General features: G+C 34.4%; 1 protein-coding gene across 1 annotated transcript; it reads left to right on the top strand.

Moving 5' to 3' along the window:
- The first annotated feature begins 9,135 nt into the window (after window positions 1-9,135).
- LOC123903750 (uncharacterized protein At4g37920) lies at window positions 9,136-13,917 on the top strand. Its single transcript, XM_045953346.1, has 6 exons — window positions 9,136-9,426; window positions 10,565-10,842; window positions 11,157-11,322; window positions 11,425-11,669; window positions 13,022-13,209; window positions 13,310-13,917. The coding sequence occupies exons 1-6, from the start codon at window positions 9,243-9,245 to the stop codon at window positions 13,527-13,529; spliced, it is 1,281 nt and encodes a 426-aa protein (XP_045809302.1). The 5' UTR covers window positions 9,136-9,242; the 3' UTR covers window positions 13,530-13,917.
- The last annotated feature ends 467 nt before the right edge of the window (window positions 13,918-14,384 follow it).

Genomic DNA, 14,384 nt, shown 5'->3' with positions numbered 1-14,384 from the left:
AATTTTGGGAAAAGTAGGTTAAATTGGAGTTAGGTATCCACTACTATTCCTTAATGAAAAATTACTATTACCGGGGCTCACTTCATTGCTAATAAGATACTTAGAGAACTTATCTTTCAATTTTTTTTTTTTTAAGATGCCACTATTTTTCATGCTTAATGGCTCTTTATATTTTCTTTTTTTTTTTGGAAGAAACTCCATTATTTTTGTAAGTCTTTGTTATTCTCTTTTTTTTTTTTTTTTTCAAGTTCTCTAGTATCCCAAACTTAAGATGTTGTTAATTCCATAAGCAACCCCAAACTTATAATGACGCCATGACAAGGAAATTTAAAGCTTCTACCTAACTCCAAAGAGGACAAACAGATAAAAATTTTCAGGTCTTAAAGGCTTATAATTTGGTATGTCACCGAAAGAAAGGGGGATATTTTTTTTTTTAGGCTCAAAATGGTTTAGCAACGGATAAATAATAAACATGGTAGCTTGAAAAGGCTCAGAGTACCAAACAAATGTGCCTCTATGTGTGCAAATGTAAAACCAATCAACAGTAAAGAATAGTCGCAAGTTCTAGAAAATATACAAATCATGGATACTCTAATATGATGTGAAAGAAAAAGTATACCGTGGAATTTCTTTGGCTCAATATGCTCACCAGCTGAGGTATCTGAAGATTGAACTAGTACACCGTGTAAAACTCCATCTTTCCTATTCATCTCTTTGTCTCTTGAACCATCGCGCTTTCATGAGCAGTTACACGTCAGATATTCTTTTATGTGCAAGTCTAAGAGATTCTCATCATGCAAATTCAGGTGTTAACACACTGAAAATTCTGAAAAGACATAAAAACATTCAACTTGATAATAAACAAAGTAACATAGGATGAAACATAGGGGATTGTCAGCAAACAACAACCATGACTGACTCTTTTTTTTTTTTGAAAAATTAAAGACTAAAAAAATAAAAACATATCTGATGGGTTGCCTCCCATTAAGCGCTTCTTTACAGTCATTAGCTTGACTTGTCACCAATCGTTAGGGTGGCATATATGACAAAAAGAACACATCATCCTTCTTCTTCCTCTTGTTTGGTAGGAATTCCATGAACTTGACATAAAGAGTCAAGTGCTCCCATCCTCTAACAGCCAAACCTTGGTAATATTTGCTCTTCCACTTTAGAGAAGAATGATGTTCCTTTTTCAAGTGACATTTCTTTTTAATCTTCATTGGTTGAGACTCACATGTCGCATAAAGATCAACATTCTTCACTCTTGAACTCTCTTTCATGCCATTGTTTTTGTTTTTAAAATTTTCATCTTCTACCACAATAGCATGATGTTCCATATCCATCTCAACCAACTTCTTCTCACACTCATTTGCTTCCTCCATGAGGTTACCACATTGCACTTCAAATCTATCACAGGGAACTTGATTGGACCTCCAGAATTCATCCAAAATACTTTCGAGTCGTGAATTGTAATTAATCATGACCACTTGTGGCTCTTCGTCTTTACTACAAGGTTTCTTATTATATTCGCAATCATGATTTTGATCACAATAAATACACCTCTCCTTTAGCTTCTTTATATCTATCTCCCTGTATTTTTCCTCAAGTCTTGATCTCAATAATTGATAACGAAGAATGCCTATTTCTTCACTATCAATCAATACATTCTCATACCATATTCCTGTCATTACTACAAAACTCAAGGAAACTTTTCAGTAGCAAAGCACGATGAAATAAACATGAAGGGTAAAAGTTTTTTTTTTATATACAAAATAAAATAAAAATAACAGAAAATAATAAATAAAAATCCTATATACAATAAATTGTTTAGTCAAAATTAATCAACAATCCCCGGGAACGGCGCCAAAAACTTGATGAATAATTTAGCAAGTGAACTAAATTCGTCGCTAAGTAATAAAATTTATAAGATTCGTATCCACAAGGATTGTTCTTATTTTCAACTAGACAATTAAATTAAATTAGGATTAATAAATAAATTGCAAAGGGGGGGTTTTCAGATTGATTTGTAGTAACAATGACAATAATTAAAATCGCAAGAAAATTGAAACGTGAACTTTTAATAGAGAAAGACGATTAGGAATTAATTTGAATTCTCTCTTTGTCCCTAACTGGTACTCTAGGTTCTAGTCCTCGACAATGAAATTCTTATAATTACGACAATATAACAAAATAGACCGAGTCCAATTCCTTGGCTCATCAATCCCGTTTATCTAATAAAGTACCCTAATTCCTTAGGCGAAACTAATATTATCAAAAGCTTTAACGAACGTTATATTAACAATCATGCCAATTAATTCTATATTCCTATAGCAATTACTATTGACAAACAATTAATCTAGTTCCAGTATAAACCCTAGGGTCAATAGTGATTTATAACTTAAAATCAATTCGAAAGTGATCAATTAACGAAAAGCAATAAACACAAGATTAACTGAATAATTATAAGTTTTCATTGAATAAACTAGAACACGTAGTTACATGGCTCAGATAGTTTCAAAGAGAATCATCTATAATTCCTAATCTAATGAGATTAGTTACTCATAATAGTAATTGACATAACAAAAGAGTTAAGAAAATTATACATGAATAACCGATGAAGACCGCGACGGCGAAACCCTAGAATAATCTTCTTCTCTTTTGCTGCCGGCACGTATTTCTCTCTCTCAGGAACTTGTTTCTCCGTGATGTTGTTTGCTTGATCTCCACCTGCCGTTTTCCTCGTTTCCAATTTTCTCTCCAATGTCTGCGTTCCCCTCCTGCTGCTGTGCGTGATGCCTTATATATATTATCCATGAAACCTAATGTTTTCTTTTAGCCACATAAGCCAATCACAATTTTACTTTCTTTTTGGGCCAGCAAACCGTTTTTGTTCTTTTCTTGGGCTAACATTGTACTACATGCCTTATATTTAAGACATGCTAAATAATATAAAATATAAAATCAAATATTATTTGCAACTCTTCTATTTGGCAACGGCCGATTGTGTGATCAATCGCCCCATAATTCTTCATAAAATCTTCAATTCCTGGTAGCTAATAATCGTGCCATGATGTTGATGAGTTGTGGTGTGATTTTTCCAGAATTTTGCCCGTTTTGTAATTTCTCTTCAAATTCTTTGTGATGTATCAACTCTTGCTAGAATATCTCTAAACCATGTAATTATACCTAAAAACTTATTAAAATACTATAAAATTGCTACTCAAAACATAGAATGACAGACTGTCATTAATCAGCAATATTGCAGCCGCAATTACGGATGCGGACCGCAATTTAAAACCTTGATTGTGAAATGTTGAAGTTCAACTCCATCGTCAAAACAAACAAAATCACAGAAGCATTGTGATGAGCGCGGTTTAAGCTTGTAAACAGATAAAACTCCGAGAAAGAATAAAGAATTCCTATGAATCACAGACACCTCTATGATTAGGCGTGTCTGTCACGTGTTGGTATCCGACACTCGTACAACACGTGTCAGATAGCTCATATTGGTGACGGAAAAAACTCAATTTTTTCTTTACTTTGACACTCCTTTGATCGGTGTCCGACACCTGTAAGACACCCGTACGACACGTGTCAGACAAGTGTCCCCAAAAAAATTATTTTTTCTTTGCTTATACTTTCTTTAGGCACATATCAGACATGTCTACAAGAGTTAAAGATGTGTCGAAACAAAATTATCGATGAATGAGGAATTGAATACATTACATTTTGATTACAATATTTTTTGGTTTTTTCGATAGTAGATGGATAAATAAATGTAAAATACTATGATATCTTGTTTTAAAACTTTTTTTAAGAAATAACTTACTCAATATTTACATGTATATATTTTGATTTTCGATTTATATGTTTTATAAATATTTAGCGGTGTCCGTGTCGGAGTTCGTGCTTCATAGAAGAATTGTCATTCACAAAAACTAAATTTTACAATGTAGATTACAAGCTTTATAGTGTCATGCTCGCAATCTAACTAACTATGAGAATTGAGAAGTTACAAGTAATCGTACTAACTAATCCTAAGAGTTAGTTAGCCTACAGCTGTTACTTGTGAAGCAAGTAACTGATTAACTACTCATTAACATCTATACTATTTTCCGCTCTCAAACATGAGTAACAACTGGTCAATTGGTTAGTATTGAAAAAACTTCTGTTTTGTTTTCCAAAAATGTAGACTGAGTAACTAGACAAAATCTGTTGCATATATCGGGTTTTCGAGAGACTACGCATCTTGGTAAATATTTAGGAGTTCCTATTACAGGGAAAGCACCGAAACTAAGAGATTATCAATATTTGATTGACCAAGTCAGCTCCAAACTCACTTCCTGGAAAGCTAAGCACCTATCCTTTGCAGGTAGAATTACTTTAGCTAAAGCAGTCTTTGAGTCTATTCCAGTGTACCCTATGATGAATGCTTCAATTCCCAAATCCTGTCTAAATGATATCCAAAAGATTCAGAGAGGATTCATTTGGGGAGATGAGATTGATAAGCACAAATTCCATGCAGTTCGGTGGGAAATTGTGACAATGCCAAAAGAGTTTGGTGGTTTGGGGTTGAGGGATATGCACACCATGAACGTGGCTTGTTTGATGAAATTTGGATGGGACCTGCGTAGCGGGACAGATGCGTTATGGTGTCGAGTTTTGCGTGGTAAATATGAATGGGGAACTGAATCCATTGATGAGGTGAATGCAAAAGTAAATGATACTTCCCTTTGGAAATCATTAAGTGAAACTTTGGCCTGAATTTACTAAGCACCAATACTGGTCCATAGGTAATGGCTTAAGCGCTGGCGCATGGAATACCAGGTGGCTGCATGATGGTGTTCGCATCGATGAAGTAGTTGACGATATCCCGGAGGAGAGGAGGCATGATCGAGTTAGGGACTTGATCGATGACGAAGGGCTTTGGAGCGAAGAAAAAATTGCTTGGTTACCTGCTCCGATTAGAGAAAATATCAAAGCGGTTCTTCCTCCTGCAGCTGACATGGGAAGTGATCGGAGACTCTGGCCGGGTAATAATCGTGGTGAATTTACAGTCTCGAGTGCTTATAAATTATTGAAGAAAGATGATATAGCAGACGGTATCTTAACAGAAGGTTGGAACATGATTTGGAAACTTCAAATTCATGAAAGGGTGCATTGTTTTATATGGACTTTATGTCATGGCAGAATCTTAACAAACCAACATATGAATTATATGCATTTGAGAGATCCTTATTGTCATAGAAACTAGCCTCCATGCAATGTGTGACTGTCCACATGCAAGAGCAGTGTGGTTACACTTAGTTCCTAGAGAACTGAGAATTGATTTTTGTGGTTAATCTCCCTGGTTGGATCAATATGAATATAAATTATAGCCTGGAGGATGAAGAACAAATCAAGTGGAGCTCTTTGTGGGCAGTAACATGTCATACGCTTTGGATGTGGCGAAACAAGGAGAGCCATGATAATAATAACGTCTCAAGGCCGCCAGAACTGTGGCGATTGATCCAGAAAATTGCGCATGATTATAATATGGCTATGCAGGAGGGAAGAATCATGAATAGGGGACGCAAATCTCTTGTGAATATTGCCTGGACTCCTCCCGACTCAAGTTGGGTCAAAATTAATACGGATGGAGCACGAAGATGAGATGGCAGAGCTGGTTTGTGGGGGATTGATTAGAGGTGAGAACAAAGAATGGCTAGGAGACTTCTCCAAATATATAGGACAGTGCAGTGTCTTTGTTGCGAAATTATGGGGTGTTTTTGAAGGCCACAACTACAGGGAAACCAATGGATGTGCAGATGAACTAGCAGAATTGGCTTTCACTTTGAAAGATGATTTACAGTTTTATCATGTTTGCCCAAAATTTATTAAGGGCTGGTTTGATGAGGATGTATCCAGAGTCACAACTCCGCGTCTAGTTTATATGTAATCCTTTCTTTTTATTTTTTGACAAACATGTAATCCTTTTCTTTTGGGCTTCGACGCTCTTCTATTCCAAAAAAAAAATTAAATTTTAATGATCATATAAACTAGTCTTAACTAACTTTTTCCTATTTAAGTACTATCTCAGTCCTAAAATATATTTCGATTAATATTTTGAAATTTAAGAGCACAATAACCTTGTATTTTCATTAGACAAATTTCAATGGAAGATAGTTTAAAGAATGCAATTATTAAGGCTAACTAACTAAAAATGCAATTTTTTTAAAAATACAATTTATGGTAATATTTCATTTGATTCTAAAATAAAAAGATTAAAATCGTAGAAAATAATTAAATATGAAAAGTAATTTATTTATTTATTTGAAGAAGCCAGATGATCAAATTAAGCATAAGGTGCGCCAAAAATAAGAGTTTATACAAAAACATAACATAACAAAGAAAACATCAACACATGTTAAACCCCATACTCTTTTTAGTTTAGCAGCCAAATGTTTAATTCAAAACAAAAACTTATTTCCTTTTTTTTTTTTGACTAATTCTTTCCTTGTTTTTTTTTTTTTTGACAAAATTTCTTTCCTTGTTTTTAACCACCACTAAATTTAAACTTTGATGTTAAAGATCAATCTTTTATTTCTACAGTATTTTTAAAAATACACTAAACTGAAACTAACTAAATTGCTTGTAAGCATATCCTGTTATTTATACAAAAAACGTGCGTCCAACAAAATTGAAATGCCAACCAAATTGCATTATCCTGAATTTTCTTATTGTTAATTAATTAAAAGTATTTTTCTATAAGTTTTTTATGCTTAGGACACTATTTAATATTTTTCAATTGTATATTCAGTTTGTCTGTGTTTATTTTAGTTTTCGAATTAGTCCTCAATATTTAAAATGTTTTAAGTTGTTGTTTTACATTATCTCAACTTAAGTTCTTAGTCAATTTCGTGTAAAATTTTCACATGGCACCCTTTGTTCATGTATGCAATTTTTTTCATCACCAGCATTCTACCATCAAGTAGTTTCAGTCCTCTCACGATCGTAAGTGGTTCGAGCAACCTCATGATTACAGTTACGGATATCGAACCGTGAGTCTCTCTATCAAATCCAGTGTCAATCACCACTGAATCAACTAATAATTAGTTCATATATGTAACTTTATTAGTTGCATAGAAGATCTAAACAGAAATTTAATTTAAAGAACTAACTTATTGTAATATTAATAATATGGCTAAATTGCAGTTTTGGCCCCCCACGTTTCATAATTGTGTGATTTTGGCCCCTCACGTTTCACATGTGCGATTTTGGCCCCCCACGTTTCATAATTGTGCGATTTTGGCCCCCCACGTTTCACATGTGCGATTTTGGCCCCCCACGTTTCATAATTGCGCGATTTTGACCCCCCACATTTCACATGTGCGATTTTGGCCCCCACGTTTGCCCCCTTTTGCATTTCTTGGTCCCGTTGACTATTTTGACCAAAAATTGCTGACATGAAATATTTTTGACACGTGTCTTAATTGTATTGGCCAACTAAAATTTATTTATTTATTTTTTAAAAAAAATTAAAAATTAAAAAAGGTCACGTGACTTTTTTTTGGGGGGGTTAATTATTATTTTTTTTAACAAAATAGGTGCAAAAAATGGAACCAAAATCTCATCTTCTTCATCAGTAAAACAATATCTTCTTCGTTGTCAGCATAAAATAATAATTAACCCCCCCAAAAAAAAGTCACGTGACCTTTCTTAATTTTTTTTTAAAAAAAAAAAATAATAATAATAAATTTTGGTTGACCAATACAATTAAGACACGTGTCAAAAATATTCCATGTTAGCAATTTTTGGTCAAAATAGTCGACGGGGACCAAGAAATGCAAAAGGGGCCAAACGTGGGGGCCAAAATCGCACATGTGAAACGTGGGGGGCCAAAATCGCACAATTATAAAATGTGGGGGGCCAAAATCGCACACGTGAAATGTGGGGGGCCAAAATCGCACAATTATGAAACGTGGGGGGCCAAAACTGCAATTTAGCCTAATAATATAAGAGACCGAATTAAAATCTAAAATAAGTCTAACCTATGTTGCATGGGTACTCCATTTTAGATCGAGTACCGGTACCGGGTACGTACCGGGTACCGGTACGCGTATGGTACTGCCCCGGTACGCACCAACGCCGTTCCTATTTTTTTTTTTTTTTGCAATGGGTACACGTGTGGTACACCTGTGGTACGCGCATGGTACACCAATCCAAAAAAATATGGTTTTTTTTCTACTTTTTCTTTTATTATTAGTTTTTTTTTATAGGAAGATTTATGTTTTTTATTTGTTTATAATATAAAGTAGCAACTATTGCTAAAAAACAATAACAAAGTAGCCGCCGAAATTATTCACTCATTCATTGTGAACCTAACTTCGTCTTCTCTCAAGAAAGAGAAATATTAATACTTATAATGAAAGTGCAACAAAAATGTGGGATATTCGTAGAGATAAATGAGATTTATTTAATATATAGTTGATATTCTTGAAATCGCTAGTCTTTCTCGCGGTGAACCTAACTAGAGGTCACTCTTTTTAGTGATGATGAAGAGGGAAATTATTGACTTTTTTTGAGCTAATTGGTTTTTAATTTCATATTTTGATGTTTCGAACAATTTAAATTACATTTATAGTGTGGTGTGATCTTTTTTATTTTTAATTATTTGTTTTAACAACATAACTATATTATTTGATATATATAATTATATTTTAAATAAAAATTATAGGGACGTACCCGTACCTTAGTTTTTCTAAAAATAACGTAGAGCTGTAAAAAGGGCCTTAAGGGGTCGGCCCTTTAAGGGGCGGACCCACTTATTCCTGATTATTAATTTTATTTAAATTTTAAACAATTTTTCTAGTGTCGTGAACTTATTCTCTTTTTTTTCAATCAGCACTGTCCACGATCGGCACCCTAAAAAAACTGTGTTTAAAATTTAAATAAAATTAATAATCAGGAATAAGTGGGTCCGCCCCTTAAAGGGCCGGCCCCTTAAGGCCCTTTTTACAGCTCTACGTACCGGTACCAGTACCGGATACCGGTACCGTACCCGCACCCGGGCAACATAGAGTCTAACTAACTAAAAATACAAAAAAAAAAAAAAAATTAAAGTTTTTTTTGTATGTTCTTGTTGATGAAACGGATAAGATGAAATATAAAGAAACATTCTATCGATTGTCTTTGAAGAGTGAAGTGAGAGTCACTTGTTGTTGTGACTGAACTGAAGGAACAGAACAACCTCAACTCAAAACATGAATAGCCACAAAATATGCACCTCAACATTCAACATCACCACCACCACAACCACTTTTTTCCCTTTCAATGATAATAATCTTTGCACCACAAATTTTCTCACTCCGTTCTTCCAAAACCACAAAACTAAACTTATAGCTCAGAATTTCAAACCCCATATTCTCCTATGCGCTTCTCTTCCTAGTAAGTATCATTTTCTTGTATTTTTTTGTTTGCTCAACATGTGTTTGTTAAAAAGATTAAACGTATTAAACGTCGGTGTTCAATTTTTCTTGTTCTATTTAGCTTAGTTTCATTTAGTTATTTATTTTGTTAACTAGCTTAATTATAAGTTATTTCTATAACAGAAGAGTCTAATTGTTTTCATATAAGTTATAAGCTGTTTTCTTAAGTTATCTTGGAGAACTGATGGAAATTTGTTATAAAAACTTATAGACATGTCATAACTTATAGAAGCTGATTTTGTAAGCTATACCAACCAGTCTTACAAGTACTCATGTATAAGTTCAAATAAGTTAATCCAAACAGGTCCTAAATTGCCGACTGTGTAAGAGATTTGAATGTTACTCCCACCGTTTCAAAATGGGTGTCGTTTAAGCTTTTTACAAGTACTTATGTCTAAGTTCAAATAAGTTAATCCAAACAGGTCCTAAATTGCCGACGGTGTAAGAGATTTGAATGTTACTCCCAAAGTTTCAAAATGGGTGTGTTTAAGCTTTTACGCACATTAATAAATTTAATGATGTTGTAAAAAAATGATATTTTTACTAAATTAACTTTAGGGTCTTGTTAACATATACCAAAATAGAAATTCAACATTTAATGATACAAAAAATTTAATGCTTCAAAAGTCAAAATGCACAAATTAGTATTTAATAATTTCTATTTTTGCTTCCTTAACATGTGCCTTAACGGCACAAGTTAACATTCTCCTTAACTTTATTAACTATTAGTACTTTTCCACCGTTATAAATGTAAAGTGGAATATAATGTTTTTTTTTTTGGAATATAATGCTTTGAAAATAGTGTACAATCAATTATATAGAGAGCACAATTGGAAGAAAAATAATACATTCTACATTGAAATGTGTAAATGACATTCATTTTGAAACGAATTGTTTTTGCTATATTGATACTCGTTTTGAAATGGAGGAAGTACTAAGTTATTTTCCAGTTGTGTTAGGAAAGAAACAAGTGAAGTGAACATCTTCATAGCTCATTGTTTATATCTTTATGCCTTACCTTGTTCCTTTTTGGTTACTAATTTATAGTCTCTAGGTGTATTTTCTCGCGTCTTACTAAAATATGAAATTTCGTTTAGGCACACAAGCTAGTAGTACTTCAATGGCTCAAGTGGAGGAGCAAGCAGAGACTGAAGTTGTAAAGGGTTACACTATGACTCAAGTTTGTGACAAAATGATAGATTTATTTTTGAATGAGAAAACCAAATCAAAGGAATGGAGGAAGTACTTGGTATTTAGGGAGGAGTGGAAGAAATATAGGGATAGCTTCTTCATTAGGTGCCAAAGAAGGGCTGATATGGAGAACGATACAACAATGAAGGAAAAATTCACTTCATTAGGAAGAAGGTTGAAGAAGGTAACATTTATTTACTTCTACTGCTATGTTTTTTAAGTTCTTCACAATTTTTGCCTCGCTGTAATGTTGTTTATTTTATGAAAGAATCTTCTGTTACCAAATAAACCTTTTTTTTTTGCCTTCAAAATATGATGAAAACAAAAAATTAACTATATTTTGTTCTTGCTAAACTTGTAATAAGATAATATTGAACTTTAATTACTTATGTAAGAAAATAGGAGACAATGCATCAAAATATACTATCATATCTAGGCACTTGCTTGGTTTTAGAGCTTCTCCCTCGGTTCTGTTTGATCAGGAGTAAAGCATTGCAGATTGATGATGAAATGGAAGGGCACTATGAACTTCTCAAGGAGATACAAGATTTTCCAACCGACATTAATGCCATAGTTGCACGAAGGCGTAAAGACTTCACAGGAGAATTTTTCCGCTACCTCTCTCTTATTGCAGATACTAATGACAGCTTGGAGGATCGCGATGGTAGGTTGTTTTTCTCTTGATGATTATTTGTTCTAAATCTAGTAGTTGCAGAAAGAATGATTATTTTTCTCTTGATTGATCTTTGTCCTATTTGTTGAACAGGGATTGCCAGACTGGGGGCAAAATGCTTATCTGCTGTCAGTGCATATGACAATACTCTGAAGAATATGGAGACGTTAGATGCTGCGCAGGCCAAATTTGATAATATCCTCAATTCTCCTTCCATTGACATAGCTTGTAAGAAAATCAAAAGCTTTGCAAAGGCAAAGGAACTTGATTCTACGTTGATATTGTTGATAAGCGGTGCTTGGGCTAAAGCAAAAGAATCTACAACAATGAAGAATGAGGTATGAATTTGAAATATGATGCACCATGGTTTTCTTTACGTTCTTCTATCCAATCATCAACGCATGCTTATTTCCTCTAATATCATCTGTACCCTCTTATTAAAGGTAAACCAGTAGAGTGAATATGAAATTTGCTGTTTGTGATTTCACTGATAGCTAACTTCCTGACAGTAACAATAGATTGAGTGACTAATAAAATACTTGTTAAAAAGACAGCTAGTGACAACCGTTAATAGCAGAAAGTGAGGTTGTTAAAAATTGTGTGTTGACTCATGAAGTAGTACGAGTCCACAATCCCAGGTGGCAATACAGCTGTATGAAAACTCGCTCAGCTGAGGCATTATGCTCACAACTCTAAATTGATCCCAAATCTATGCTATGATTCAACATGTCTGTGACACCCAAGGATGTAAAGGGCCCGATCGCCAATATAAAAAGTAAAGCACAGACAAGGAATGGCCCTTGGAAGGCTTCTAGGCAGAGTGACATATGAATGATTGATTTCACATTAGAAACAGTGGGGGTCATAACTCATAAGACAGTGCATGTATGAAATCAGGCAGTCTAGGAAAACTTTAAAAATAAAATTATTGATATTACCTGTACCAAGGAGATGCATTTCTGCGTTGAATGCTGGAGGCATGCTTTACACATGCAAGTCGGACGGGAAGTGGTGTTTCCAGTGGGCGGATGGGTGAGGAACGCGTAACCCTTGGGAGGGGGACAACAGCTGGAAACGGCTGCTAATACACACATACTATAATAAGGGGTAAAAGTTTTTGTGTAGCATATTCGATCAACTGAGTAATTTTCTCACCCCCTACAGATCCAATACTGCCGCCCAAAAACTCAAACTCCATAATACCAATTGGTACAGGGATACCGTGTAATTGACTGGTGCCTGTTTGAACCGCCTCCAGTAAGTTGTAAACAAATACACTGTGAATATGAATATGCCTCAAGAACCAAAAAATAGTGAGCTTTTGAGCTTACAACCCATAAGGCAAGCAGGGATAGAAATGTAAAATAAAGTCACATTAAGAGAATTTTGGGGGAAATTATTCCTATCTGGTGGGGAAGAAATGTGAATTGATCATCAAGGTGCCGAAGTTGAACCAGGGCCTCTCTGTATGCACAATAGTTGATTTGAAACTCTATAATACGATAAGCCTCATTAAAGTCAGAAGTGCGGGAAAACAAACTTTGAGAATGAAAAAAAATGTATCCATTCCTAGAGATACAATGATGATTTGTAGTATCTTCACAACACAACAAACCCTTTGGGTGGAACTCTATACTCAAACTGCATAATATGGACAGTGTACTCAACAATATTTCTCAATAATGTGCAGGTGAAAGAGATAATGTACCAATTGTACAAGACCACAAAGAGCAGCCTAAGGACTATTGCTCCAAAAGAAATAAAGCTACTCAAGCATTTGTTAAACATCATAGATCCTGAGGAGCGGTTCTCTGCATTGGCAACGGCTTTCTCCCCTGGTGATGAACGTGATGCCAAAGATCCTAATGCTTTATACACGTAAAAGAATTTCCTACTCGTTCATTCTTAAGTATATCTTTCTTTTATGACTGTGCTGATAGTGATGCTCCTCTAATTTGTATGTGATTAATTTAAACAGCACACCAAAGGAGCTGCACAAATGGATTCAGATCATGCTTGATGCATATAATCTGAACAAGGAAGAATCAGATTTGAGAGAAGCTAGGCAAATGACTGATCCTATTGTTATTCAGAGGTTGTGTATCCTCAGGGATACCATTGAGAAGGATTATATGGAAAACAACACAGTTCCGAAGTCTGAGACAGAAGATGACTCTCTATCAGAAGTCTTCTCATAATCATTAGCATTCATTCTTGCCCGTTTGTGACCCCTTTTTTGATCAAGAGAAACACAAGGCAGGGTTGAAGTGGAAAAAACATGTGGAATGTAAGAGGAATGAAGCAGCTAACCCTTTCAAATATTTATAGACTAGTGTATGTTTGTCCTTTTTTATTTATTTATATAAGATGACTTGTATTATTTCATCAGGTTTCCATTACAAAATTTTGAATTGACACTAATCATTTTGAGCATGTGTAATGTAGTATAGGACCAGAAGTAGTTCCTTATGTATCTGTGTTTCTAGTTGAATCAATGAAGATGTTGGGTATAGAAAGTGATCAGCTCCAACTTAGATTTAGACTATGTTTGGTATCACGGTGAAATTGATGGTGTTATTTCTTTCCTCATGCTCAATGCCACCATGTCATGAGATGTACCTGTTCTACGTTAATCTGCACAAAAATTATCTTCTAGTAAAGTATAGAATGAAATCCAAATGTTAATCCAGATCGCGAGACCTCCTAATATGCTTCACATATTAGAGGTATCTTTGGATATAAGATTCAATGTTATTTGAGATCCGACTCACGGATCACATGTCCATAGCCCTTGTCCCGCAAATACTTTAAACCGTAGGCTATGGAAGAAGAAAGTTCTGCTTTAGTATCGGTTGTTATACCCTAAGAGCCAAGAAATCCTCCAAACCACTCACCACTAGATAGATTTCAAATAAGTCTACCAAATCGCGAATTACCCGGATTACAGAAAATGAAAATTATCTTGTGATAATAAATTGAATAAAAATAATACAATGAATCCTATTTATACATAAGTTGATATAAAAATAGAAGATAACAAACTTATCTCTAAT

Source organism: Trifolium pratense, linkage group LG2 (genome assembly GCF_020283565.1).
Source record: "Trifolium pratense cultivar HEN17-A07 linkage group LG2, ARS_RC_1.1, whole genome shotgun sequence".
In the NCBI taxonomy this organism is placed as follows: Eukaryota; Viridiplantae; Streptophyta; class Magnoliopsida; order Fabales; family Fabaceae; genus Trifolium; species Trifolium pratense.
The sequence above is the reverse complement of the archived record's forward strand: the minus strand, read 5'-3'. Positions and strand labels throughout refer to the sequence as shown.